The 27855-nt window shown below is 37.2% G+C and overlaps 1 protein-coding gene across 1 annotated transcript in view; it reads right to left on the bottom strand.

The window, feature by feature from the left end:
• Positions 1-27855, bottom strand: part of LOC149071132 (ankyrin repeat domain-containing protein SOWAHC-like) — a 132682-nt gene that overhangs the window by 51166 nt on the left and 53661 nt on the right. Inside the window, exon 7 of the mRNA XM_089248109.1 lies at positions 24289-24378. Coding sequence (XP_089104235.1) covers positions 24289-24378 — 90 coding nt within the window. The remainder of the gene's footprint in view (positions 1-24288; positions 24379-27855) is intronic.

Genomic DNA, 27855 nt, shown 5'->3' with positions numbered 1-27855 from the left:
GGGTACTTGAATTTTTCATAATTTTTTGAGGACGACACCTTGGGACCCTCTCCTTGTTAGTTAGCTTCGTTCACACATCGTTACTTAGCATAGAAATAAACTTCGTTTTACTTGTATTTTTTGAAGTAATTTTGCATCATGTATCTCACGGATATTACAAACAGTACAGAATACAGATCTTAAGAAGCCATACGGTAGGTTAAAAACATAAAGAAAGAACATGAAAAAAGCGTGAAGATGAGAGTGATTGAGTGTCCGAGATGTTTGGGAGTGGGATTGGTGATTGAACGACGCTAAGACAATAGCTTTCAACTGCCTTTCCAATGATTCTACATAAGCAATTAGGGGACAATGCCATTGTCCACGATTATGAAGAAAACGGTCAAACTAATTCCTCTCTCAACGGCCCCCGAAAGTTAAAATGGCCAACGTTCATTCAAGGGAGTTTAATACAACAGCCGCCGCTTATAAGAATTACGTTTTGCTCAGCCATTTTGATTCTTATATCCAGAAATTTTTGCTTTTACTCTTCTAGTTACCATTGGAGTACGCAGGGGAGGGGGGGGGGTCTCTAGGCGAAATTATGTTTTTTTTAAATATTTCAATTTCTAAAATTTTAAATCTATAGCGATAGCAATATCATTGTCCTTGGTGATCATTCGTTTTCAATGTAGACACTAAAACGTTTCACAGAACTGAACTACTATTGTAGTACTATTGTCACGCCCCAAAAGGGTGAGACTGACAGGGCTGCAGCCCAGGGAACTGGAATGAAAATCATTTTTGTTTTTTCACGTTAGGGGTCATTCAAGTATTACGTGAGCATCGACGAGGGAAGGGGGTTTCGGATTTGCTGACTTTTGGATGACAAGGTGGGGGGGGGGGGTGTTTGGATGATGCTTACGCCATCGACCACTTTTTATGAAGATATGAAATATTCTTAATGGCATCTTATTCGGTGCGCCAAAAACGGGAAAAACCTTTCGATAGTTATTGAGCACCTGGACTGACATTCTACCTATTGATAAGTCTCCTACAGAGCCACTTTAATGATCTCTAAATGTTTCACGGATCCTTCAAGTGCTTTGGAAATGTTTCCGGGACGCTTAAATGCTCTGGAACTGTGCCACGGATCACTTGAGTAATCTGGAAATGTTCAGCGGGTAACTTGACAGAGTAAAACCGCACTGGGGGGCCGTTTAAGTGCTCTAAAACTGTGCCACGTGTCACTCAAGGGATCTCTAAATGTGCCACAACTCGTTTACGTTTTGGATTGGATTGAATTTTGAATTTATTGGCACAAGGACCAATTTGGTCAAACTGCGCCAAAAAGACCACAAATCGTTTAGTTTTCTGTAACTGTGTCGCGGGTTACAAAGGTGATCTTCTTTGAATGTGAAAGTGATCTTTGAGGCCTACTTCAGTGATCTGAAAATGTGCCACGGGTCATTTAAGCGATTTGTAAATGTGCAGCTTAGTTCATTTTTATAAAATTAGGTTTGAAGGGGGCAAGATAGAGCCTGGGCGGTGCACGGTATGAAATGAAAAAAAATGAAATGGCGGGGGGCGCCGGCAAGCCACATCAGATAACCTTCAGGGCCACATTTGGTTCCAGATATGGCTTAAAGGGTGGGTCACAATGAATTTCTTAAAGAGAAATTCTGAGTTCTTACCCTTGAGATAGCATTGAAATTAACAGAAATCTATTATAACAACATCTAAAGTTATTTTTTTTCGACATTTTAATTTTTTTTAAATATTTTTGCATTAAAATTTTTTTTTTCGTTTATGGGGGGGGGGGCGCACGAGCTCTCTATGCCCCCCTCTCGCGTATGTTTCTGATCCCACCAATAGGGGCAATGCTGACGAAATTTTGCTGACAAGGGGGGGGGGGGGTCAAAAATGGCTAAAAATTTGCTGACGTAATACTTGAACGGGCCCTAAGCGGAAATCTGATTACTATAACCGATGACTTTCTTGTGTTAAAACAGCATTTGGTTTTTGTTTTCCTGATTCCATTCTTATAATCGGTTGATTCTTATAACCAGTGGTTCTTATAAGCGGTGGCTACCGTACTTTGTTACCAGTTACCCATTATAGGGCTGCCCTAGTTCCTTTCACACTGAAATTACTATACAATACAGTACACGTACGTACTACATAGTCTCTTAAAAAAATGACGTTGGGTGTCTCTTAAAAAAATGAAGGGGAAAAAAGAGGGGAAGAGGGTCTGAAGAAAAGGAAATTCGAAAATTTTCAATGTCTCGGATGATCCGAAAGCACGAACTCGAATTTTCGAGACTCGACTATAATTGTTTTTGCAGAAAAGTTTCAGCAAACTTTTTTTATGTCGCCAATACTCAATTAGTAATGAAACTAAGATGAAAAAAAACCCATCAAGGTTAGGCTCTATGAAATTAAGGAAGTCGTTTCACTCAAATGAAGACGAGCAACAACAGCAAACTCTTTTATAATGAGATAATTACGAATCACATATCGTCCCTCCTCGTGCTAGCAGCGCGAATGTGCAATGTCATTGGGAAAAAAGGGACGTTGAAGTGTTTGAATGTTTACTCTACCAATGTTACTGTAAGGAAGTTAGTTTCCTAAAATGTTTTGTAACGTTTCAATAGGGATACACATTCGCAGCATTTCAGGCACAACTTAGATAGCTAAATAAGGTATCCAAACCAGCTAATAAAAAAAAAAATTCGCACATCCCAGCTTTTTGCATGCGGAAGGCGATGTATACATGTGTGTACACATACGTAAATAGTAGGCCCATATTAAATTTTTTTAAAGTGAAGGAAATACTACAACTTGTCAAAAATTGTGAATTCTTCGAGAATTTCAAGGAATAAGTTAGTCAATTTTGTCTTCAAAAAGCTTCTGAGATTCTGTTATCCTAGTTCTGGTTTTAGACATGATCACAACATTTTCAAGTACATACGTAATATATGCCTAATCACAACGAATGCGACGAAAGGCAACATAAAAGAACCATAAGTATAAAAGAACAAAATACCAAGGGCATACAAGAGCACCGGGCTACTTCAAAAAGTCACATTTTCACAGAGAGAACTCAAAATATCACCATTTATGTAGACCGCAAAAAGGAAGCTATCCGTACATAAAATTTTAAAATCAAATTTGGAGAATGCTAACCATTTCCTTCGAGAGGTATTTCCCCCCATAAACAATACAGAAAATCCATCCTAGATGTGGAAATGTACTTGAATCTTAAAGAACCGACCATTTTTCAAACTATAATTTGTAGCAGAAGCTACTACGATAGAAAGACAACTTCAACTTGATTAAGGTGTTAAATAGAATTGTTTTTGAATCTGTATAAAAAATATGAAAATTTGGAAAAGGGTATCTGTGCCATGATAGTATCTTAATTTTAATTTTTTTATCTATATCAATTATATTTAATGCATCACATGAACGGTTTTGAACAATGAATAATTTTTTGCAATAAATATTGTAAATACATCGTAAAAACAGTGTTATCAGAGCCTCAGGTAAAGTATTTGAGGAATCAAATTGCTGTCAATTGTATTTTGTAGCGTGGGGCAGAGGACCCCTTGATTTAATTCAGGAGACAAAATAAATTTCAAGCCCGGCAATAACAGGTCTTTCTCAGACAATTTTCTTAAGTATCTTATTTCCTGTATAGAATGGCATGTATGTATAGCTTTCCTATGTATTATAATCAGCTCTGTAGTAAATTGAGAAATGCATATATGAAACTCATCTTTGCATATTCTGATATTATTAAAACAGTCGCACAGGCTGACAAAAATTATAATATTACTGTAAAGCACCTCTGGAGGGCCACTTTTGTAAAAGGACCATCTCACCAATGGAGTGAAATCTTCCCCGAAAATTCATTTCACCTCTGCAAAAGGAATTTTTGTTCACAGCGCCAGTATTTCTAGACACAAAAGATTGCACTCTTATAATATTTTCACTGTACTGTACTTAGTTATTGCCAATAAATATTATGCATATAATGCAATAATATTATATATTATTATGAATGAAGCTCAGCGGTTTTCAACACAAGAAAAATTAGACCAATCTTGTACAAATATTCATGGCAACCAGTCATAAAGAAAGTTTCTTGTAGCAATCTCTCTCATTCACTCACTTCCCTTTTATCCACGAAACTTTCATTAATATTCCTTAACACGACATATCTAACAATGTCTACATTTTCCAGATATTTTTGATCCTCATGAAAAGTAGTACAAAGACATTATTGCTCTTTCAATCTAAAACAAATACAATGCCAGAACAGGCAAAATGCCCAACGAGGTGGCTGAGAAAAATATGCCCATAATAAATATGGATACCATATACTTCAAAAATACAGCAACCCAATTAAAAATGCAATTACAAACAACATATATATGATAAAATATTGTACAATGTCCATACAGATATAATGCAATCAATGCTCATTATGTTTATCTTATTCTAAGTATGGATAGCTTCTCGATTTATCCCAACATATTTATCGCATTTCTTTTTAAACGTGTCAATTGTGTTGGAATTTAGTACCTCCGGCGGTATACTACTCCATTTATTAACACCCTTTAGAGAAAAAATTCCTTGCGAAACCTCGCATTGTCCCTTACCAATCAATACTGGTGTTCCCTTGTAAAAGCAGTCGATTGACGGTGTACTAATAATTTATAGTCCATCCCGTTGAAAATTTTGAACACATCGATCATATCTCCGACACCTGCGTTCATCCAATGCAAACACATTCAAAAAATGAAGCCCGTGTGACAACGAGGACACGCGTAGTTCTTCTCTGAACCCCTTCAACCAAGTCTATGTCTCTCTGTAAGTATGGCTTCCAAACCCTTACTGCATATTCCAGTCCCGGACGAACTAAGCCTCCGAAATGCGGAAGAATGACTTTAGGAGAACGCGGAGAGACCGTTTTGAAAATGAAACCGAGCATTCTATTCACTTTTTTGGCCACCGCTGAACAAAATATTCAGAAAACCAGAGCCGCTCGTCAGTGAGAATTCCCAAATCGGTGATCCTAGTTGCATCCGGGATAGTAACGCCATTCAACACGTAAGAGAAACGTGGGTTGTTCGAACCAAAATGAGCGACCATGCACTTGTTAATGCTAAACGTCATGCTCCATTCATTTGCCCATGCTGCAATTCTGTTTAAGTTGGTCTGGAGCAACTCTCTATCTCTTTGATTCTCGACTACCCCCCTTAGCTTCACGTCATCTGCGAATTTTCTAACAATTCCATCGATACCCTGATCGAGTTTATCGATAAAAAGTGAAAAAAGTATGGGGGGCCAAGGATACTTCCTTGAGGAACTGCACTTGTGACGCCTGTCCAACCAGAGAATTCCCCGTTCACCATAACTCGTTATAACCTATCTCTTAACCACGATTCTATTTAATTCAGCAAGTTGTCCCCAATCCGAATCTCGTGTAAAAACGCTTCAAGAGTTTACCATGTTGGACCCGATCGAATGCCTTCTGAAAATCAATGTAAACATTTGCATTTTTGCCCTTACCCAAAGCCTTCGTCACGTGATCATAGAAGCAAAGGAGGTTAGTCACACATCACTTCCCCTTCTTGAACCAGTGCTGATTATCTGACAATACATTGTTCTCGTCTATTCATTTTACCAACAGCCTTTTGATAAGAATTTCCAAACTTTTCGAGAGGAAGCTCGTCAAATTTACTGGACAGTAATTGGACACAATTTTTCTATTACCCTTGTTAAATATCGGATAAAAAAACATTTAAAAAAAATCGAAGCTTGTAGGTGAATCCGGGATAAGTCCAGTGGGGGTGGGGATTCTGGTATTCGTGCTCCGAAACCAAAAGTCACGTTCACTGTCAACTTTGGTAAGCTGTACTATTCTATCCCAACGACGATTTGGGCGATTCACCGGTTACGTTGGCGTATTTTTCTCTTGTTGATAGTTCAAAAAATGAAAAAAAAATTCATACGGGTAAAATCAGATTCATCTAAGTCTTCTCCCAATGATGAGGGGAAGGAATAACGAATTTTCCGAGCATCTACTACAAAACGAGACGAGCAGACACGAAAGCAAATACGTCAACCGTAGCAATAATTCGTTCAGCTTGGTGTGTATATCCGCGGCAAAATAGAGGGTATTTTTATATTCAACCCAGATGTGAAGATTTGTTTGATTAGATACGAATCACAAAATCAGTACCAGAAGAGAAATCGAACTATGTACACGTAAAAAAATTATTTCGTTCATGACTTATCAAAGTTGACTTCCCTCCCTCCCCGAGACAAAAACGTACCGGGGTAAGCTAGAGACGACACAAAAGCTCCATTTTTCCCCCGGACAACCTGTACAGAACGGCTGTCAATCACAGCCGCTACGACGAAATGGGAGAAGCCAGGGATGTCACAGGGATGGAAGAACCTGTCAAAAAAGGCGTGAGGGACAACATCGCCCATCAAAGAAGTAACATCTGTCGTCTTGTAATGCCTGGCCATCCCCTATATTTTGCATTTAGATCAAAATATACGCGAAGTAAAAAAAAAATCCAGGTGTCGCAAATGTTGTCCGTCGGATTAGGACACAAGAAGGCAGACACCAGAGGAATAAAGGACGGACACACAGATATCTGCCTTTCTTTTCATCTTTTCATCCATGAAATTGTACCCTCGTATTATCCCAGTTCACACAGCTCTCCCGTCATTTCCAGTTTCCCATGTATCGCGCGCGTGTGTGTATGCAATAAGCCACAGGGAAAAAATGCTCCTTCGTTTCCCCCTTTCAAAAATGATTTTTTCTCGGGGAAACATGTTGTCAATCACCAGAATTTACACCAAAAACTTAGTAAGTTACAAGTAGGGGGAAGAAAAACGGGCCCTAAAGGTCAAAAATTTCAATCGAAGTACAAAGGCATACACGAGATGTAAAAAAAAAATTCTCGTACGTATATACATGTTGTATCATTTCCAGCCCCGTATACTTTATAACATGTAGAGCCCTGATCAGTGACAGCGATTTAATTTTTTTTTTCTCCCTCTGATCACTACTTTCAATCGAGGAAATGTACGATTTTGTTAGGGTATGTCTACGATAGGATACGATTAGCCACGTTCGTCAACGATGGACGGAAGTTCTTTTCACATGCCTGATTTGGAAGGACGAAAAACCAAGGGATTTCGGTTCGGGCTAAAAACGTCGGCATCTATCAGATTCCAATTTAAGGGTTGTCGATCAGAATTGAAGCATAAAAATAACAATAAAAAAAAGGCAGATGTTTCTGAAAATATCTGAAGAAAAAAAAATCTTTCTAGCGATTTCATTTCTTACACATCGAAATATTTTCTGAGCAGCTTGTAGAAAACAACCGCTACTTCTACCTGAAAAACCAGACATATACCCAAATATCATAATTAAGCGAAACCCCTAACGCCACTTGGCTAAAGCCACATGTATGAAAAAGCTGAACGAGCTTGATATTGATTGAACGAGTACTTACCCACAGCATAATATTTGTAGTTTTATGTAAGAAATTCCTTTTTTCAGGTGTGTGCGCGTGCCAGCATGTATAAATTTTACAGAAGAGGAAGAATGAACAGAAATAAGAAATGAGAGAAGGAAATTGAAATATTCAACAGCTATTACGTCATTAAGGTTACACTTAACGCAACTCCCAAACAAGGGCATTTCAAAAAATAGCAATGGAAATACTCCAATTTTCAACGCGTCATATTTTTGAGAAACAAAATTTCCTGCAATGAACACTACTAAAAACAAAAAAAATTATCACAGCTAGAAAACTATTAGACGACAGTCATTGAGAGCAAGTCATGTTTATCCAGAATTTTATTTTATAAAAGATATTCTCGAAAAATATTAAACTTTCATTGGACTGTAAAAACTATAATAAGCAGAAAAGACAGTGATTTTTTTTTGTTGCAAAAATTTTAATTATTCTTATCACCAATTACAATGAATTGCTTTGTCTAAAAAAATCTTTTTTTTTATTCGTATTCAATTGTTCTGCATAATTTTAAGTAGGCTAGAGTTTGCTGTGAGAAGGAAAAAAATGGAACATTGGCTCCATATTAATGCATTACTGTAATTTTTTTTTAATTTTTACATCTTTCGGTCCTTTTCGAGTTATGTTCACGGGCAGTGACGTCGTAGCCGGGGATGCTCCAGAACCCACAGAATTTTGTAGAACACGTTTGAGCGCCCCAGAATTTAATCGCAAATCAAAATTTCTTGTATAGAGCTCGAGCTGAGCACCCACAGGCCTAAAACACTTCCGACGTCTATGTTTAGGGGCGTACGCAAGACTAACCTTTCGAGGGAAAGCTCCAAACTCTAGTTATGCATAGTGTTAAATTATTATTAGTCAGTCTTCGAGGTTAGCACCTGGTTTGGGAAAAGGGTCACAAGGATTTTTTTCTAGAGAAATTTACAAACCTTCAAAAACATTTTAAATTAATACAAATTGATTAAGATAGCATATAAAGTAGGGCTGGTCTGATTTGTCGGTTAATCTATCAATCGTTAATCACAGTTAAAAATTTTAGTTGAGCCAATCGACTCGATCAAAGTTCGGTTAAAGTCTTTATCAAAAATTTGTAAACTAACTTGATTTGTTTGACAGAACCGACTAACTGTCTTATATAAAGTAGGTTCCCATACATAAAAACACTTCGGATAAGTGACCATGTTTTAAAATTATTTGAATCTGTATTTTAAAATATAAATATGAATCAATATTTTTATCGAATTTAACAAAAACTAGTCATTTCGGTTTCAAATCGACTTTGATGGGAATTTTAGAACACCAAAATTTATTGTCTCCACGGTGAACAGCGGTTTTCGCATTCTGGAAACATCCACCCCCCCCCCCCCCAAGTACCATTTGGGAAAATTTTCTAGGAAAAAAAACAGCAGTATGGTCGAAAGTAATTTTGAAATCAGTGACTAACCTAAAATAACCGATTTTCGAAAAAAACGACAAGATCCAAGTGAAGAATTTCCAGAATTTGACAAATATGCTCAGCATATTAAATGTTCCAAGCGAGCAGCTTCAATTTTTAATCTGTTCCTATATCTATTTACATCTAACGCATAAATTAATAAAATATATATTTTTACAGCGTCTATTAATATTATAGTACATAGTTACGAAAAATATTCGATTAAATTGGATTAAAATTTTCTGATTAACCAGTTAAAAACTTTAATCGATTCCTATAGCCCTAATATGAAATTATTTTCTTTCCATAATTAAATCTTATTCAACAAAAATATCTGAAAATATATAAACATAATTTCATTTTTGATCGTCTTGGGAGAGGGAAATACAAGGCTCTATGCCCATCCTAGAGTATGCCTTTGGTTATGCTGCGTTTTCGTTTGAAAAGCAAATAATGATACGCATCTCTAGTGATGATACGTTATCATCACAAGTGACATTAGTGTTGAAAAAAAAAACTCACATTTGAATAGAAGTTACAGAATTTTTCACAGATCCATAACGTCTCTAAGGAAAATATGTGATCGCCCACCAAAGCTGTTTTAGTGCACGCACACATGCAGAGCTCACGCATGCTACTGTATTTCCGTTTCCATCTTGAGAAGCCTCATCTCAAACCAGGTTCAGTACCTCCCAGCGACAAAAGCATATAAAAGAAATGTCGGAGGGCGAGAAGTAACAGCTCTGTTTGGTAAACAGTGTGTCGAAACAGCGGCCAATTTTTGAGTACAAAGTATAAAAAAAGTTCTCTTATGAAAAATACCCTCCTTGGAGCCTGTTCCCTTCCCCCAAAAACATAATGCATCCACTCCCTTAAGTCAGACACAACGTTACAGGGCAAAAAATGAGATGATTTTTTTCCCCCTTGTCTCCCTTTACATATGTGAAAAGATGCTTTTTCACTAAATCTCTCCCTATCCCCAATAGACAAGAGAAGCCATTACAGCATCAGAGCGATGTTGATGATGATATTAAAGCACCTTATCCCACGGGCATTTTTTTCCCCTCGCTCCCTCACGGAAATTCAATTTTTTTTCATACCTCTGGCAAATGTTAGAAATGCTGTTAGGCTGTATTATAAAAAGAGAATTAGCGCTCTCGAGTAGCGCAGCGAATAAACGGGATGAAAGAAGCGTAAGAGAAGAGGGAAGTAAGGAATAAAATGATAATAATAACAAAAAAAAAAAAAATCTGTGTAACATCCATCTTCTCGTAATGAGAGCGAGAGCGTTAATTTGCGATCTGGAGTCGAGGCGACTGATTTTTTTCTACTTATTTCTTATCTTTAAGACAGGCGAAAAAATAATGCAAAAGGAGGCGGTAGGTAGAAGGAATATCTCACTAAGGGTAACTCGACACCTTCTACGCTTCGTTAATCTGTTCCTGATGGGCTGACGCTTGAAAAGTCGTAGTCCAAAACACAACGATTACGCCCTACTCTAAGGAAGAAAGTCGTCTTTTAAAAAGACGAGACACTATCCTTGCTCTTTATATCGTGTTTTTTAGTTGTTCTTTTCCTAAATTGAAAAGATGAAAACACACGGAGATGGGATAGGATATTCTGATGCACTCTTACAAAAATAATATTAGAGAGTTGCTAAAGGATTATTATGTGGCTAATGACCCGAAATCATGCGAATGATTCTGATGAACACAGCGGTGACTTCTAAGAGGACCCAAATGTTTTTGTATTATTACGTAGAATAAAGGTTATAAAACTAGTGGTCAACTGTACTTCTCAAAATACGAAAAGGAGTAAAGAAAAGATACTACATAACAGCAAATGCACAAATACATATATACAGGGTGAAATTGGGTTCAAAACATATACAGGACCCGTTTCAGCTGAAATAACTCATGAACCGTGGGCTATAGAAACATACTTTCAATTAGAAAAAGTATTTAAATGCATGGGGTTCATACTAATTTTCGTAAAAACATTTTCCTGACTTTTCCATTCAAATTTTGAAAAAATTCCAGGTAATTTTTAATCAAAAATTTAATTTAAATTAATTATAATTAATTAGAAACTAGCTTATTAATGATAAAATTAACTACAAAATTAGTCATATTAATTATACAATGAAAAAGCATACAAAATTAGGCATGTTAATTGTAAAATTCATTATATTAATTAAAATTATTATCAAAAACATCATAATAGTAGATTAATTATTACATTTTTTTATATACGTAAACATGCTTTTCAAATACATCTGACGGAAAAATGGATCACAATCACGGAATGCAAGATTTGAGTTTTCTGCAATTTCACTGTCTAGAAACATTACCTTAAAAATTTCTCCAACATTTTTGCATTATTATCAGACATCACTTATTTTAATTCCCACAAAATTTAAGCCTTCACTGCTGTTTCCTTTATGACATAATTAGTAGTTAATTGTAGGTTGTTCACTGAATCACAATTCTTTGTACAGTGACTTACATTCCGCATTTGCGTTAGCTACAACAGAAAATAATTTCGGGGATTGTTTACAAAACCCCCTCTGATTGCACATGCTTGGCATGGCTCTGAATAGCTTGCCTGTTCATATTGCTCAATTTGAAAGTTTGCTACAAAGCCAACACCACGCTTTATATGGGTCATTTTTGACCGCTTTAATCCATTCAGCCTACTGAAAATTCAGGTTTTCATCCGCTTATTCTAGATCGAAATTATCCGCTTATTGTAATTTTCTTCCCCCTCATTGTTTTTAAATAAAAAATACGCACGTGGAAATCATGACACGTTTCATCCGGCGTTGTTCACTGAAGTCAACTTACGAAATTATCTCGCACAACTGAGATTTCCTGATACTTTTACGCATTGCTTTTTACACTGGTGAAATAAATTAAGAGAATTTGCATATTTTATCGAATTTCATGAAAAGAACTGAATGTAAAACCACTGCTTCTAGACAAAAATGCAAATCTTGTACGTCAAATACGTAAGCGTACACGTGTGTGTAGGCGGAGCCAGTAGAGAAACAGGCTTTATAAGCGCGCGTAAGTTAAGACGCATTTCGTTCGCTAGCACACCTCGGCGAATTTCTTGGTGTTATTTTGCAGCAATCGGTTAATTTCAAATTGTAACAGTAAAAATGAGTAACCACCAACGTTTAGATGATGGAATGAGGTGGCGAATTGTGGGGAGGCTAGAAGCAGGCCAATCTCAAGTCCAGATTTGTAAAGAGTTCAATTTAACGCCCAATGTCGTGTGTAACTTATGGAAACAGTTCCAGGATACCGGATCCATCGAAAGAAAGCCTGGGCAAGGTCGTCCAAGAGCCACGACGGCCAGAGAAGATCGCCATTTGTCGATTATAGCGAGGCGTAACAGGAGTGCTAAAGCTTCTCAGCTCTCTCGTGACTTGTATGCAGCCACAGGAACCCGTGTATCAAGGGTGACTGTTTCCAAAAGACTTCATGAGAGGGGGTTGTTTGCAAGAAGACCTGCTGTTTGCGTCCCGCTCACTTCTACAGACAAGGAGAATCCGTTTATCATGGTGCAGAGAGCATAGACATTGGAGTATGGATCAATGGGCGACCGTTCTCTTCACTGATGAGTCCCGGTTCAGCCTAAGCACCGATTCTCGCCGTACGTTCATATGGAGAGAACCAGGGACCCGCTACCTACCCTCCAATGTCCGCGAAATTGACCATTATGGCGGAGGAAGTTTAATGGTCTGGGCAGGCATCATGTTGGATGCCCGCACACCTCTCCATGTCTTTGAAAGAGGCACTGTGACTGGTGTGAGGTATAGGGATGAGGTCTTGAAGCCCTATGTTCGCCTTTTCAGGGGTGCAGTTGGCCCTGAGTTCATTTTAATGGACGATAACGCGAGGCCACATAGAGCTCTTCTGCTCGACGATTTTCTAGAGAGTGAGGATATTCGCCGGATTGATTGGCCAGCCAGATCTCCAGACCTTAACCCTATAGAGCATGTCTAGGGAGGGCAATTGCAACTCGCAACCCCCCTCCGGGAACCATCCAGGGAATGAAAACAGCGTTGCTGAACGAGTGGGACCAATGGCCACAGGAAATGATAAACTGCCTTATTTCAAGTATTAAATCACGCTGCGAGACCTCTATATCTGTAAAAGGGGACCATACCCCCCTATTAACCCATTTTTTTGTTTATTCTGCAACCGCTGTTTCATACCTTCCTACTCCAACGAGTGTTACGCACGATCATGCGTGTGTATTACAATTATTGAATGGTTATTTGTTTTGTATTGTATCAATGTATATACATATCAAATTTCAATAAAATCGGTACAGTAGTTCTAGAGATAATCGACCAGGTCTGCAAATTCTCTTAATTTCTTACACCAGTTATGATAAGTTTTCGGAAACCACTTTGTATGCAGTTACGATAAGGGCGCAGCAATATGCTTTTCCACACGGACTTACGAAATCCTCATTTCTCCTCGGCAGTTTCTACCGTTTTTTGCGTTCCATTGCGAGATTTACGGAATATTTTACGATGTTATCAGATCGCAATTTAAGTTCTTGATTTCCCTTTTTCGAGGAAATTATTTTTATTTATTTATTTTTTGCTTTCGATCAGACGATTTTCTAGGTCCGTTGTCAGAAATTTCCAGGTTGTAGAATAAAACTGGACTACTTTCTTTGACTTTTTAGTAACAAAACGCTCCCCGACAATTCCAGGTTTTCCCGGTTTTCCTCTGACCCGTACAAACCATAAAATGTCAATTTTAGATAAGGCACACTGAAGTAAGTACAAATTCGGGGTAAGTGGAACCCACTATGACTTGGAAAATTCAGTTAGCTTCTGAAATGGTTTCTGGTGGAATTTTTCTTTGGTACGTAATTATTCAGTAAAGATATATGTGGTGTTGCTAACTGCTCTTACACCCTTGCAAAAAGACATATATAAATACAACGCCACAACAGGCAAAACGCCCAACGAGGTGGTTGAGAAAAAGGTGCCCATAAAAATATGGATGTCATATTTCAAAAATACAGCAACCCAATTAAAAATGCAATTAATAAAAATTATAAACAATATATACACATTATAAAATACTATACAATGCCCATAAAGAATACTTATGGTCATCTTATTCTAAGTATGGATAGAGCTTCTCGATTTACCCCAACATGTTTATCGTATTACTTTTTAAACGTGTCAATTGTGTTACAATTTACTACCTCCGGGGGTAAACTATTTCATTTATTAACAACCCTATTAGAGAAAAATTCCCTGCGACACCATAGCCTTGCATTGTCCTTCACCAATCGATACTGGTGTCCCCTTGTAAAAACAGTCGATTGATGGTGTACTAATAATTCATTGTCCATCTTATGCATTCCATTGAAAATTTTGAACACTTCGATCATATCTCCTTCATACAGAGAAGTTACGTATTTGAAATCATGTTGCTATCTGTTGTGCCCTTTACGTTTGAACTATTCGGATTGATCTAATATCGATATTTAACTGTGAGGGTCTTTTCAAAAAATTCAATCTATCGTTTTAATATAATTATACTTCTTCAGGGGAAGTGGGAATTAAGAGGGTTACAGCCTCCTTTTTTTCCTGTGATGGAGCAAGTGGAACCCAATGAATATACGCTAACCCTAACCTCGCGCCTACTTATATTGGCTTTATCAGCTTAGTTATGAAACTGAAGAAAGGGATAAGACTAATGAGTCAACACTAGCTTCTTATATGGACTTGAGAAATAACTGTCGAGAAATAGGGGAAGAATGAAGCTTCATAGACATAAGCATAGAATGTCTAAAACGACCAGAAACAAAGGATGGTGATGGGTTTCCTTCAACCTCACAATTAAAAAGTCAATAAATACTTGTATGTTTGTTGGGCGACCAGTTGATGTTGAGATACCGGGGAAGCAAGATGTGGAGAAATTGGTACTACATCTACCCATAGGCGGATACAGGAAGCGGCAAAAAGGGCGATCGTCCTTCCCGTTCAGTAAAAAAATGTTATTATTGACTTAGGCGGGAGAGCGGAGGTGGACATTCAACCCCGCCCCCTTTCCGTCTGCAAAACAAATTCGCAGTAATTTTCCCTCCCCTCCATTAGAGAAGCCTGTAATCCGTTATGCAACTATCTTTCAATGGTCCAGCATTCAAGACAAAAGTATGATTAGAAGTGATGAATTTCTGCCAATTCCTTCACCTCTCAAGTTTTATAGTCTGGGTTCTTAGTGCTAAGTTGAATTTGATTAATAAAAAAAAAACCGGTTCCACTAACCTCAGAGCAGGCTACCTTATGTCATTTATTTTACTAAAAGATGTATATGCACCGAGCCGAGATACAAAATTCAGTTTTTTATACGATCTTCCTGTCTCTCAATTTTCAATTCGAAAGTTGTTGTCCTGAGCCAAAAAAGAAAAAAATTCTATCTTTCCAAGTGCAGTAGATGAGAAATTTTAATTCGAAAACCCCTAAAAATGAGCGAAAGAACTGAATATATTGAAGGACAAGAAAGCTTGTTCTATGGTGCCCGTTTGCTTTATATGCTGTTCCTTCTCTCTTTTTACCGATTTCTGAATTGAAATATCTCGGATAATATTGCACTTAGAAACAAGGAATTATTATTATCATTACTGTTGGGCTCCGGAAAGGCAGGGCAACAACTTTTAATTAGAAGCTAAACAGGAAGACCGTATCAAAAAATTGTGTCTTGGTACACATACGTCCCCCAGTAAAACGATGCATCTAAATTGGGACGTTATTTAAATAATTTTTCTGATTAAAAGTATGTTTCTGTAACCAACGGTTTGAGAGTTATTTGAGCTGAAACGGACTAAAGTTTTAACCCTGTAAAAATAAGACACGGCGGTCGTTTGCATGAGAAAATTGTAGGCTTATAGTGAACTATTTCCATCCTCATCGGAATGAAGAGTACATACTAATACGCAATAACATTCCGGTGCATTTTGCATCAAAGACGTTCAAAAACTTTTGAGCTCCAACAGCAGCAGCGATGACAGAAGAATTTTGCTAGAGCCAAGATCGTTTTTATCATAGGTATAATATAACCCGGTGTGCCCACTACAAAGGTCAATCCAGCGTACGCCCTTGTGTATTATGAACCACGAAAAAAAAGCGACAAATAAGAGGGAAAATAAGAAATTTGTAACACAAAAATAGAATTGCTGCACTAATTTTGATTAGGAATTTCATCAGTGAAAGTTAGGTACCGTATACTTATTGCTCTTGTATAATAAAATGCGCTTCATTTCTGATTTTAAATAAGGCCACGGATAACGCGAATGTAAATTTTCTTCACTCTTTACGCATTACAAAGAATGTGTTGTGAAGATAACGCGCCAAGTTATGGATGCTTATGGTCTTGTGATTCAACTCGTCACGTGGGGTGTGCGTGCTTCAAAGAAAGAAGGGACCGGGCAACAGGATATGTCTATGGTTTTTACGAACTTGAAGAATTGATTCATAAATCGAAAGAGTTAGTAAATAGGAGAAACGCTCAAAGAAATGACATATAGTTTGGGACCAGAGTAGTTCGTAAAGTGGCATGCTTTGTAAAAGAGTACCTTTGTACGGCCAAGATAAGAGAATGGGGAAGTAAAACCGTGTCCGTTGGAAAAATAGAGCATCGACTGTACTACCAACAGTACTGCACCACGATCTACCACTAGGTGATTTACTATCGTACAAAAAGAATAAAATTCACGTAGAAATGATGCTTAGAAATTTGTCTAGCACAAATTTCGAATAATCTTTTCGTCCAGGAATGGAATTGTTTTTCCTATGTCCGAAGAAGTCGACCGATCAGAAGAAATAATGAAAGGAAAAAGACTAAAAAAAAAACCGAAGAGAAAAAAGTACGGAATGAAAGAGAACTTTCGAGAGCTGAAAACACGGAGCAAACTCGTGTCGAAGATGCCAAGAACACGAGAACAATACCGTTTTACTAAAAGGAAATTCCGATGCTGCCCAAAAGGTGAAGCGGGAAGAGAAAAAAGTGCCACGCCTCTAATGAAAGAAATAAAACAAGCAATGAGAAGGGGGAAAAAGTACGCGTGTGTGAATGGCGGGAGCCGCCAGAGCTTTCGGAAGTAATTGGCACAAGAGGAGCTTAATTACACCCACACTTGTGCGCCTAGCGTTAATGAAGCAAAAGCTGATGCCAGCGGGCGCTAACCGTCCGTCCACTTTCCTTCCGTCCCTAGAAACCCTCGTCCGTCCACAAATACAAGCACGGAGAAGCACATCCATCATCTCTCAGACAATGACGGGCCCCGGGTGCTCTCGCACATCTTTCCAAAGGCAAGAAGACACTTCCGATGCACGCCGTGCTGGGAAGAGAAAACCATATTTAGTTTTCTTTTCTTGGCATTGCGAATCTCTCTTTGTCCATCTCTCCCCATACCTTCATGTATCGTTATGAGTAATAAATTATAGTGTCGGTTAATACCACGGTGATTTTCACTTAGCTTTTGAGGCCACCAGCGAAGAAGGAAGCTGTCCTGAAACAAGAGCGACTCAAATCAATTGATCGAATTTATTTTCCTTCACTTTTCCTTTTTTTGCGTTCCGAAATGCCGAAAGCTGCCGAGCAACTACATAAAACAAAAACGGTTTACAGGAATCGGGGATTCTCATCGAAAATCAACCGTGAAAATGCGGGCGTTACTATGAAATAAAGAAAACCTGATTACATCGGACTATGAGTTGACATTAAGCTCATGATAACCCCATTGGGTGCGAGAAGAGTCAAACTTTTATAAGCAGCAAAGACTATCAATATTTCGAATACAATGGAAACTTTTTTTTTTTTGTAAAGAACATAAGGGTTAAATTTTTTTTTAGTACGCAATTTCTATCTTTTCACTTGTTCACCTTTATGGAGAACAGGTAGCTATTCTAAGGAACCTAGGCCAGAATTTACGTATTTGTGTTCAACAATAATTCTGGTAAAATTTTCATACATCAGATTACACTTTAACAGAACAGGCCCAACAAAATAATTTTATTACGTGAGTCCACTGTAAGTTTGGTGCGCAAGACAGATGACTTATTGAAGTCTATTTGGTTCAGTGGTTACAAACTATTCTGAAGAGATGACGTATAGAAACCATTGAGGAATAATTCATTGCATTTGTTTCATTCAACAAGATCTAATTGTAAATACCACTAACTCCTTTTTTATTTCTTCTATAATCCTTTCAGGCCCGGAAATTTCTAGAACTTTCAAAATGTTTTTGCACTTTCGATAAATAACGTGATGCTCACGTATTCCCAAGAGATCCACAAGATCCATCCTCCTGTCCAGGGAATTTGTTAGTATAAGTAAACATCCATGCCCGAACCGGGATTCGAATTTAGACCAGCTGCACAGTCAGAGGCTACTTCACCAAACACCAACACTGGCCATATCGCTATATTGCAATTTACTGCCATTAGTGAGATGGGTTGGAAGTGAAGGCGCTGTCTATCGGTGGTCGCCTCGAGTTAGTTAGGGAAAATATCTTATCTATATCCTCCCTTGGGTTCGAACCCGGGACCCTGACAACAACCTTCACGATGGTAGACGAGCATCTTACCACCATGCCACTCGGGCACCCCACAGTCAGAGGCTGGCTTCCCTAACCCACTGGAGTGCTAGGCGGTCAATTTTGGTATGTTTGTTTTGATTACCGTAGGTCCCAAGTTTCAAACATGTATATTCCTTTACAATGGTTTGTCACGTCACTTCTCTTACGCTTCCAGTATAAGAAAACCCGGGCATTGCCAGGTATTTTTGCTAGCTTCTTATATTTCTTTTATTTACATTCTTTCCTTTAACAATACTGAATTTACTTTTTTAATTAATTCCGAATTTCGATTCTTAATTTCCATTAATGCAGAAACTATATCTTTCATTATTTTTTAACTTTAATTAGTTCAAGAACTATTTCTCACATAAATTCAGAATATTTGTTTGTTCTGAAATCATTTATTTAATTTATTCTGAAATGAAGTAAAATGAAAAAAAAAAATCGTTTCAGGATCGATTAAACTCCGAAATGAAAATCGAGAATAAAAACAGCTTCGGTATAAATGAAAATTCATAATATGTCAATTTCAGAAATACTGAAAATACTCAATAATTTGGAGCCCCTATTTAAATCTAGGCCCCGCTAGCTCTCGTTGAGACGCCACTGACAGATTAGTCACTGCCACGAATATAGAAAAATGTGTGATAGAACACATTCATATTAAAAGTTACCATGCACATCTCATATAAAAAGTTACCATGCACATCTCATATAAAAAGTTACCATGCACATCTCATATAAAAATAGTGAAAATAATTTACACTGAAAAGAGAGCGTTTCAATTAGCCTACACTAATTGAAAACTATAAAGATCCCCCTTTGTCCTTTTATTGACATTGTCAACGAAGAATTTCGAAATATCTAAGTCTGGAAATTTGTCATCCAATAGTCTGAATTCAAGAGCCCAGCATTTGTAATTGGAAGCAAGATGGAACGATAAAATGATTTGAAAAGGAGGAAACGTCCGACCTTTCTCACGCATATTACACGTCTTTTAATAACATAATTTGTCTCGCGAATAAAATTTGAATGCGAAAACTTTCAGAGACCTTTTAAAAGATGGCTTTATTATTAAAATACCTCCAATCAACTCCGCCTTGGCCCTCTTCCCTTCTAGATACGCCCGTTAGTTCACGCGGAAAGCTGTCACAAACTTTTGAGCCTTCAAAAAGATGCCAGGCAAATAAATCTTTTTACTGAAACAGTTTCTCTCTCTGCAAAAGGTAACTTTTCATGGAAACAAAAGCTAGTTTTCTTCGCGACCTCAAGATTCTATCGGAAGCAGCAACAGCAGTCCTCCAGTGGAAGGGGCGTGCGGGCGTTTGTGCCTCCCACAAAAGGAAGTGCTTGTAAGTTTTCTATTAGAGAGAATGTGAAATGATTTCGGTGAATAAACGTCTTTGTAATGCGAGGAGCTCCTAAAAGAGGGATTGGGTATGATGAGGGAAAAGTGGCAGAATAATCGCAGAGGTGGGAAAGAGGAAGTAGAGAGCGATTATGAAAGTCGGGAGAATGGAGTCGATGGGGTAGGCACTCGGGTGGAACAATGGCCATTTAATAAACACACACAACGGCACAATACCAAGAAAAGAGGCTCCAAAATACGTTCCGGTGATAGCTGTTTTGGGATCACTTCTCCCTTCCCCATATAGTCGAAGCGAGATCTGGGAGGAAATGAGGGCGTTAAAGCGATTTTAATTAAATCAAAGCTTAATGAGGCGAAGAGTGGGGAGTTTATTAACGCCAATGCAGACATATTAATTGCCATTGTGAGTTCTCTCGCCTCTTTCAATTCATCGGGTGCAAGGGCTACGTAAAAGTCAAATAATTTTATTGAAAGGGAGAGTTATAGTAAAATTTTCTTCCGTTGTGCAGTGGTATGTACCAGTCTGGAGGGAGTACTTTACTTACTCAAGACTCTTATTTTATTTTCAAATAAGCATCTTCACTTAGCATACGAACTAGAGCATGGGTTTCCAACTGGTGTTCCACGGAACTCTGTGGTTCCGTGACAGCTTTTGGGGGGTTCCGCGTGATCAAACGCCACAGAACCCTTAAAAATTCAGGAACTCGGAGAGTTTTCAAAGAAGAAAAACTTCTTGTTATTCGCAGAGACATTCTGATTGTCATTTTGAATTTTAATGAGATAGTGTCGTTGAGAAAGAAAAAAAATCAGACATTTTGGATGACTAAATAACTTAGAAAGCATTAAGTTTTAAAAACTGTTTTTCGGAAATTTTCATCCACTAGAAGTGAGGATTCTTAAACTGCAGAATTTACGTGACACCCAGGGCCATCTAAATACACGAAGTTCCACCCGGGCACGACATGGGTACACATTTGCCCCACATCCTGCAGTGGGGCCCACTGGGTCAGATTATTCACGGACTATTCTATTATGAATTTATAGTGTGGAAAGTGAAAAATGATGAGAATCATCCCGGGGCTCTGTTAGCCTCACCCATTAGTGGGGGACCATGCGACGACCTCAGTTACATAGGGACTTCAACGATAAGATCTAGAAATGAAAAAAATTATGTAAATTAAGAATATGTAAATACGTATATTAAGTATTTTTTTTTCTCCTCGCAAAGATTTAAATGGGATAGACAAATGGACCACTAAAAAAAAGCAGGGAGAACTTAATGTTTAGTGTTTTTAGTACTCTGAACCCTCGAACGAATACGGATCCCAAACTAAAAGTCTGCCTATTTCCATTTAATTCGTGTCCTCTCCTGCGGCCTCAATAAGATGTCCTCGAAGGAAGAGAATATATTTACATCCCTTTTCCTGTACCTGTTTTACTATGCCCAAGTACAACACCTACACTTTTCTTGCTGCCGTTGCTAAGAAAAAAGGGGTCGTCTCCACATTTAATATAAACTGCATCAAAACACCACTCACGCATGCTATACTCACTTTTACTCGAGCTTAGAATTTCAGCGATCAGGGTTGTGAAAAAAATTTTCCCCAATTAATCTTTAAACGGCACAGCAGAAATAAAATTCCTTTTAATCCATGTCCATTATTTATATCTATTTTAATTGAGTAAACTTTCTTCCGATTTTCAGCAGGTGAAAATCAGAATTGAAAAATCAGCTTTACAAAATACTATCTAGGTTCGTCGATGCTAAAATGAGAGGCCTTTAAGAAGGGTTAAAACATTTATTCGAAATTTCCTTAATTCTAACATGCTTGAAACATGAAGCTGAGAATTACACTCGGATGTTACTTTCGTTACAATTTTACAATGTTGTCTTCATCCTTTCCTTTTAAATTTATTTTACCTTTGATTCCAAAATTGAAATTATTTCACCCAGGTTCTAATAAATATTATAGGACCAAAACAACCCTTTGTAATTCGATCCGTGTTTCTCACCTGGGGCCCCTAGGCAGCAGTACAGTGTACAACTGCATCTTAAGGCCTAAACTTTCTATAGAATAGATTTTGCTTTCCAACTACATTATTATTATATACCAGCATAAAAAATATACAGTTAAATATATGTATAAGCATATGATTAATTATGCAAGATTCCGCTGTACAAAAAAAAAAAAATGTCCGACATCCCATAAAGCAAATCCATTCAATATAATAATCTTTTCTTTTCTCTACAATTAAAACTATTTTAAGATTAAGTTGATGTAATGTTATGATGAATTTTGACAATTCAACATAACAATGTGACTTTATATGGAAAACACTCCATTAGGCAGAGAAAATGTAAGGTATTCGGAAACACTGGAAAAAAAAACACCCTTTTAGGTCACATTGAGAGAAGAAATGCTCCTTGGCAGTAAAGATTGTAGGGTGTAGAGATAATTTTAAATAGTTTAAAGGACACATCATATTTATGTGATTGGGTTTCGCTTAAGAATTCTTCCCAAGAAAGTATATCTTAAAATGACAGCTTGTAAACAAAAATTATCAAGTTTTTGAGCCAGTGTCCACATAAGAGACTTATTGGACTAGAGATCTGTCGATTTTTGCAGATCTGAAGTTTCAAAATTTAGACCTCAAAATGTCTCCTGATGATGACAACCATTAACAATGAGAAACAGGGATTGGATTCAGTGTTTTAGTCAAATTAAATCGACAACGCTCTAGTCAGAAAAACTGTTTTTTAACCTTTCTTCAATTTTCTCTGGTTGTGCACTTTCTCTCATTCTGCTCTTTACAAGAAACGCCAAAGACGAATAGCATCTTCTCGAGGACAATTAAAAAAAAGAGAAAAAAGTCATCATGGATTTTGTTTATTTTACTTCAATAATTTCCATCTGCAAACAATCGATATACGGTGTTTATTTTTTCTTCGAAGGAATGAAAATTTCCGACTAAAGTCTTTTCGAACAGTGCAAAGTAAGGCGGCGGTAACAAGATTAGAAATCGCAATTTTTAATTTCTTCATATGCTATCGGAATTCGTGATTTGTCATCCACTATTGTACTATCTAGACCTGATAGTACTTTGAAATAATGACATTAAGCAACGTACGTAAAAGAGTGCATAGAACAATGAAATGAAGTCCTTTTGTATAAGGTGATTTGTTGTTGTTCCCCACAACAAAGAAGTTGACTCTTCGTCCGCAATGGATACGCCCGCACTATATACGAATAAGGATATAGATAGGACTTACAACTAAACTTTTCATCTCCTTTTCTTTCAGTTTCTCTTAGTATTGAATCCTCGCTATTCAATAGGAGAACGTTATCACCAGTTGGGCTCTAAACCTCTTTCTTATGAAGAATCGGTCATCCCTGTGAGCAAGTACATCTCGAGATACTTTTTTCATATTATATCTTTATTTTCTTTTAGTTTACGGCAGTTCCTGCACACGTACATACAAACATGCAATTGTTTTTCTATAGTCTCTTCCTCAACATCCTACAACGGAATTTCGAAGCGGTAGAAATGTTTTCGATATCAATCGTATTCGATGTATGGAGTTTCGTTTCGTGTTCTGCTAGCTCTGGGATTTTCCATGTACATCACAAGTACTGGATATTTTTATTTATTTTTCTCTCTATGATAAATCGGCTTCTTTCAAACATTTTTTCTTTAATGATAAACCCAGTAGAAAATGCTTATACGAGATGAATGTAACGGATAAGGCTTTGTTCACGTGATGCGTAATAATCAATTACAAGAAATTACAAGAACGCTTCGAATTGCGATGGATCTCGAACAAATACCGCTATGCTGAATGGAAGTATACATTAGGAGGATGTTCATCTATTTTTTTTATCACCGTGCCCATCATCAGAAGAGCAAATTACATGGCATCAGTGACACATGCTGAAATCAGATAATGTCCTACTTGTGCGAATTCAATAAGAGGTTTAGTTGAGAAGGTTACCAATACCTTGACAGTTCCAAATAAGCAAGGAGGAATGCTCTCCATGATTATGTGGGATAACATATTATGACAGAGGTGTTTCATTAAGTACGGAGGTGCTCGCGACCAACTGTTTGAATATTTTTTTTCTAATTGAATTGAGTCACATTTTAAAGAAATATTTCCGTGTAGGCGTAGTTCAAGTTACGTGCGTCTAAACAAAACGATAATCATCATTTCCTCTACTTATAGAATTAGTTAAGCGAGAAATCCCGCTGATTTGCTGAAACAACACTAACATAAGAAAATCGATCCATAGTTTTTTTTATCAACACAATGGATGAAAATAACTTACCGTCTTGGTGTTAGCGTCAGCCTTGTGTGTTCCTGCAATCAGTTTGATAACGTCCAAATTGCCATGCTTCGCCGCCCAGTGTAATGCCGTCTAAAAGAAAGTAAATATGAGAAAGACAATATGAATTTATCTACCCGAAAAAAATTAATTTGAGCGAGAAAACAAGTTGCCGATGACATGTACTTCTCTCTAACGGAATTCGGAAACTAACTCTACCCAATCCAATGTGCGATGGCGGTGATCGAACTAGAGCTTATGTGATGCGAAGTCATCATTGATACCCACACGACCGCACAATGGCTCTACAAAATTTGTTCCTGAATGGAAATCTAAACGTGGAGGTCGAACCTAAACGAAACGTTTTATGTTATATTAGGTCTATAATCACCAATATTGAAGACGAGACTTGAGTTCTCAAAAATATTTTTTGTCAAGTCTCATTTTGAATCAAGCAGATGTCATCTTTGCTTTGTCAGGAAGGCCACCCCTTTTCTTCTCAATTTATGCGTGACTGAAGAGAGAGTAAAAAATTTGAAATTGGGTTTTCTGTGGTTCCCAACTTCGAGGTGAGAATGCGAGCAGATCTCCCTGTTAAAAAGTCTCGCCACAGAGAGCAACAGGCCTAGAATGACACACTTATTCAATCATTACACTTCACTTATTTTAGTAAAATTGATGGCATCACTATAATAAGCATTACACAGAAACAAACTTCGCTTAAGTTCACAACACATAAATGCACATTCCAACATGCACAAATTCGTTAGAGGGTCCACATGGGAATATAGACGAGGGGCATGTGTGGTTTAGTTCAGTGTTTCTCAACCGCCGGAACGCGGCCCTGAGTGATTAGCATTTCATTTTCCGTTGGTCATGTATTTGACCGGGCCTTCGACTCATAAAAATGAATGAAACTGGGCCGTGGGCTCGAAAATGTTGAGAACCACTGGTTTGGCTAAGTTCAAGCAAGCGTAATCTGTCATTCGAACTTTCGGATGATAGCTCTGCAAATTAGCCATGCTTTTCAGTCGTGTTACGTTAAAAAATAAAAATGTTCATAAAATAATTGCGTTACCGAAAAATTCGGCTTTTTTATCCTCAAACAGAAATAAATCAGGCCCAGAAAGGGAACAAAAATCGTCAAAAAAAACAAAAGCAGTAAACAGGATGAATGACAGCAATAGGCTGAGAAATTCTTTCGATAGCATACGGCTACGAAATTTGCAGGAAATACCGACGCATATAACAAAAAAAAAAAGAAAAGAAAAAGATACGCGATTATAAAAAATAAAATCAGGGACATCAAATCAACATTAATAGTTTTCAAATGAACATTTGTTACATTCTTATTATACCACATATGTAACGTCAAAATTTAACAACAGTGAGTGAACTCGAATGATGGGCGTCCCCAACATTAAGTTACGAAATTTCAGGGCAACGTAAAAAATAAAAAGCAAAGCGATTTATAGGTTCGAAAATTCGAGCGACAGATTGAGCAAGATAGTGGAAAATAATGGCAATGAGAGTGGAAATAAATGAGCAATCGTCCGAACTTCGTATCTAACTTTTTAAGAGCCAGTCAAAAAAAATGCTTTTTAGTCTTTTTCTTCAACCAGCAATGAAGATGAAGTCTTAGACACGATCAGGTAATGTAACCGTAAAATTACTTTGCGAAGAATCAGGCCCTGATGCGATCTCGTCTTCTAGCGTTTAGTTATATTTTCTCTCAATTGCTTTAAATTGAATTCTATACATACCTTAAAAAAATTTAAATTATAGACTATAAGCCCTCCAAACAGTGAATTTTTCGAATAAATAGCCTCTGCAATAAAAAATTATTAAATTCTATTCTTAAATTTTTCAACTTCACACATTAATTAAAAAAACATGTTACAATTTTTCATGAAAAAAACTTTCTTCACTTTTATTAAGAGGTTATAATTACAAGGTGGGTGGGTACTGACTTTTCACCAATAAAAACATTAGCGTTGCTAAAAATATAGGATGTGTACAATTGAAGCTCTGATATTTTGTGCTATCTACAATCATCTGAAAGGTATGGTATGTGTGATAGGATGTAGAATGAACGTGTGACGTGTTCGAAAAAATAAAGACAGATTTTATTAAATATTATAAAAGTTAGAGAAAACGAAAACAGTGATAAAAAAAAATCACTTTTTCATGAATTGCTTTGCGGACATTTCATATTACATCACTTCTGGATGTTTTCTTTTATTCACAAAGTAGCGGTCATGTACCAATAATTTTAGAAACGTTTCTTAAATTCAACAAGAGGAAAAAAAACAACCATGTTTTAAAATAAAAACAAATGTAAAGAGGGGAAAAATATCGAATCGAGATTGTCCAGCGGGTAACAGATGGCACAAGACTTTTCATTGTAAACGTCGGATCTCTAACGGGAGAACGAGATTCCGAGAATCTCCGCTGACCGATCATCAAATGAGAAGTGGTCAACCTCGTGGGCGAGGAGACACGCAGTTTTCTTGAAATAATATAAGAAACGACATACGAAAAAGAACAAAATATATAAAAACCATATAGCGTACGGATGGGCTGCTCGCTCTCCTCGTCCATAACACATGCTGAAAGAAACATGGCCGTCCAAAATCGAATTTCAGTTTTGAGTCTTATCGCATTTTTCATAACTTATTTTATCTGTAAGCTTTCGGGTTACGTTCTAAACTCGGGGGGGGGGGGGGAATGGGAAATAGAAGGCACCTGGCTCTCAAGAGCAAAACAATTGTTTTAAAACTGGAAACAATCAATTCTACAGCTCCTCCGCTTTTGTTTCTTCTCCTCGGCGACCAACACCCCCCCATATACACCTACGTCTAGGATATGTCCAGCAAGTGAAGTTTTCAGGCATCGTCCAGAAGACTCTTTTTTTTACTTTAAACTTCTCCCGCAAAGCTGGGATATACAATTTATCCTCACCCTTCGATACAACAACTCTGCTGAAAGCGAAATAACGCTATTTTATAGCCACTTTGAAATTGAGTTTTCTGTTCTGCCCATGTAAGGAAAAGCGTCGACACCCGAAATTACAAAAGAAAAATATATTTTTCTTCCTCCCTTTCTTCCCATAAAGCTCCTTGGACCCATATCTGACATTGCACCCAGTGAAAGAGGAGAAAGAGTGCGAACGGTTATTTTAGAGATTTTTTTTCTCTGTCATTTTATATATAATATTTCGGCCACATGCCGATAAGGGAATGAAAAAAAAAGAAAAGAAAAACTATTTACAGCGAACATAAAATACGAGACATAAATAATGGAACATACTGAAATCTTGGAAAATTGCATCGAAATAGAGATAAATTCAATTACCAAGACACTCTGTAGGCCTATATATAAAAAACAGATACATGGACCATTTTCAAAGATTTATGTTTCAAATCAGAAATGAAATATGGACATTTCTGGAGAAGTTCGTGGAACTATTTAATATACAATTAAAACTTCCAACGAATCGCTTTAATATGAAAATTCCATACTAAGCTGCCAGACATATACGCGTACATTTTCGATGTAAAACAGAAAAAG

This window comes from Pholcus phalangioides, unplaced genomic scaffold (genome assembly GCF_987345545.1).
Source record: "Pholcus phalangioides strain wild (caught in Gottingen) unplaced genomic scaffold, Ppha-v1.0 ptg000019l_1, whole genome shotgun sequence".
Classification (NCBI taxonomy): domain Eukaryota; kingdom Metazoa; phylum Arthropoda; class Arachnida; order Araneae; family Pholcidae; genus Pholcus; species Pholcus phalangioides.
Note: the sequence above shows the minus strand (reverse complement) of the source record. Positions and strands in the feature narration are given on the sequence as shown.